Source organism: Penaeus monodon, chromosome 21 (genome assembly GCF_015228065.2).
Source record: "Penaeus monodon isolate SGIC_2016 chromosome 21, NSTDA_Pmon_1, whole genome shotgun sequence".
NCBI classification, from domain to species: Eukaryota; Metazoa; Arthropoda; class Malacostraca; order Decapoda; family Penaeidae; genus Penaeus; species Penaeus monodon.
In genome coordinates, this window is record NC_051406.1 from 8,143,295 (window position 1) to 8,144,740 (window position 1,446).

At 36.0% G+C, this 1,446-nt stretch overlaps 1 protein-coding gene across 5 annotated transcripts in view; it reads right to left on the reverse strand.

Moving 5' to 3' along the window:
- Positions 1 to 1,446, reverse strand: part of LOC119586165 (DDB1- and CUL4-associated factor 8-like) — a gene marked incomplete at its 3' end in the record, with an annotated part of 13,010 nt that overhangs the window by 5,661 nt on the left and 5,903 nt on the right. For 2 of the 5 annotated variants that reach the window (XM_037934862.1, XM_037934861.1), the window contains 2 exon segments: positions 1 to 290; positions 924 to 966. In XM_037934862.1, coding sequence (XP_037790790.1) covers positions 1 to 269 — 269 coding nt within the window. 5 annotated transcript variants of the gene reach the window in all.

Consider the following 1,446-nt stretch of genomic DNA (forward strand, 5'->3'; position numbering starts at 1 on the left):
CTTGGTCTGTAGTTTCTCAGGCGACAGGTCTTCCCCTTGACAATTGAGATGCCTGAAGACTCTCCACTTTTTTTCTCCCCCTCTGACTTTAATTTCTTGTTCCCTTCATCATCATCTGAATTTTCTAATCTCTCACTGGATATACCAGAGTCATCTTTTTTGACATTTTGATCTCTCTTGTTGCTGTTGTTGAGCAAAGAGGAGTCACTGTCTTTTGGGGTACTCGTCTCCACCTCAAGCTCATGGGAGGAATCAGATGCCTCTGCCATCTGGAGAGGTTTGTATTACACCTGAAATGAGAGGGAGATGAACAAAATGTTAGTGACATTGGTACTCTGTGCACTGCAGGTAGTCATGACCAAGACATGGTTACAGACAGCCCCTTATGTCAAAGTTTCTTCAAGTCAAGGACAATTTTCTTAGTTTCTATCTTCAGCAAGGTCAATGGGAAAAGGACTTGATGCAGTTAATTAGGAAAATCAATATAAGTAAAGGGTAATTTAATTAAACATATCAATTCAAAACAGTAATAATGGGACAGTATGGGTCCTACATTTAAGAATCAATTCACACTTCAAACTTAATTCATCATATCCAATTTCACACTTTTGGTATCATGCAAATATGAATGCATGTTCATGACCATCTGAATGTCAGAAAGATAATTTAGGTTAGTATTTGCTAGACATACACTGAATGAAAAGTTTACTGTGACTGACATTATTACCTTCATGTCTTCTTCATGCAACACTAAATAGCTATGGACAGCTGATACTCTGTCCTTTATTGTCAAATATCTTACAAACTGATATTGAATTACAGTACTATATTTAGGGTTATGGAGCAAGGGGTAAAACTGCTCCATTCACGAATGGTGCCAAGAACTGTACTTATCTAGCCCTTGTCCAACAAAAGCCTGTCACCTGCATTTGGCATTCTTATTTAGAGTAGGACAACTGCAGTATACTGAAAAATGGACAGATGAAGAAATAAATAAGAAGATAGCATGTAGACAGGATAAACATAAACAGACTATCAAACCATTACAACTAATCAAATTATAATGAAATGCATACAGACCTAGAACAGGAAAACATTGATCAAGTTCTAAAACAAAAGCACTTTCCAATTGTTCTGGAAAAGAGGGTATGGGACATAATTGGCTATAGGCTGGCTGTCTTTCCTTTTACTTCCTTATATCTCTGTTCTACTGTCCTTGTACATTCTTTTCACTTTTTCGCTTTATTGTTTTTCCTTTCCATTCATCTCCATGAACTACTGAAATTTCACTAACATAAACTTTGAAGGTAATATAACAATACAGATTGGAAAGGCATATGATGAAATATGCCAGTCTTTACATCTGCAATAAAATATATCCAACATATACAGCAATTGTAATTATATCATACATACTGTCGCTAATTCTAAAGATACTGCATACTG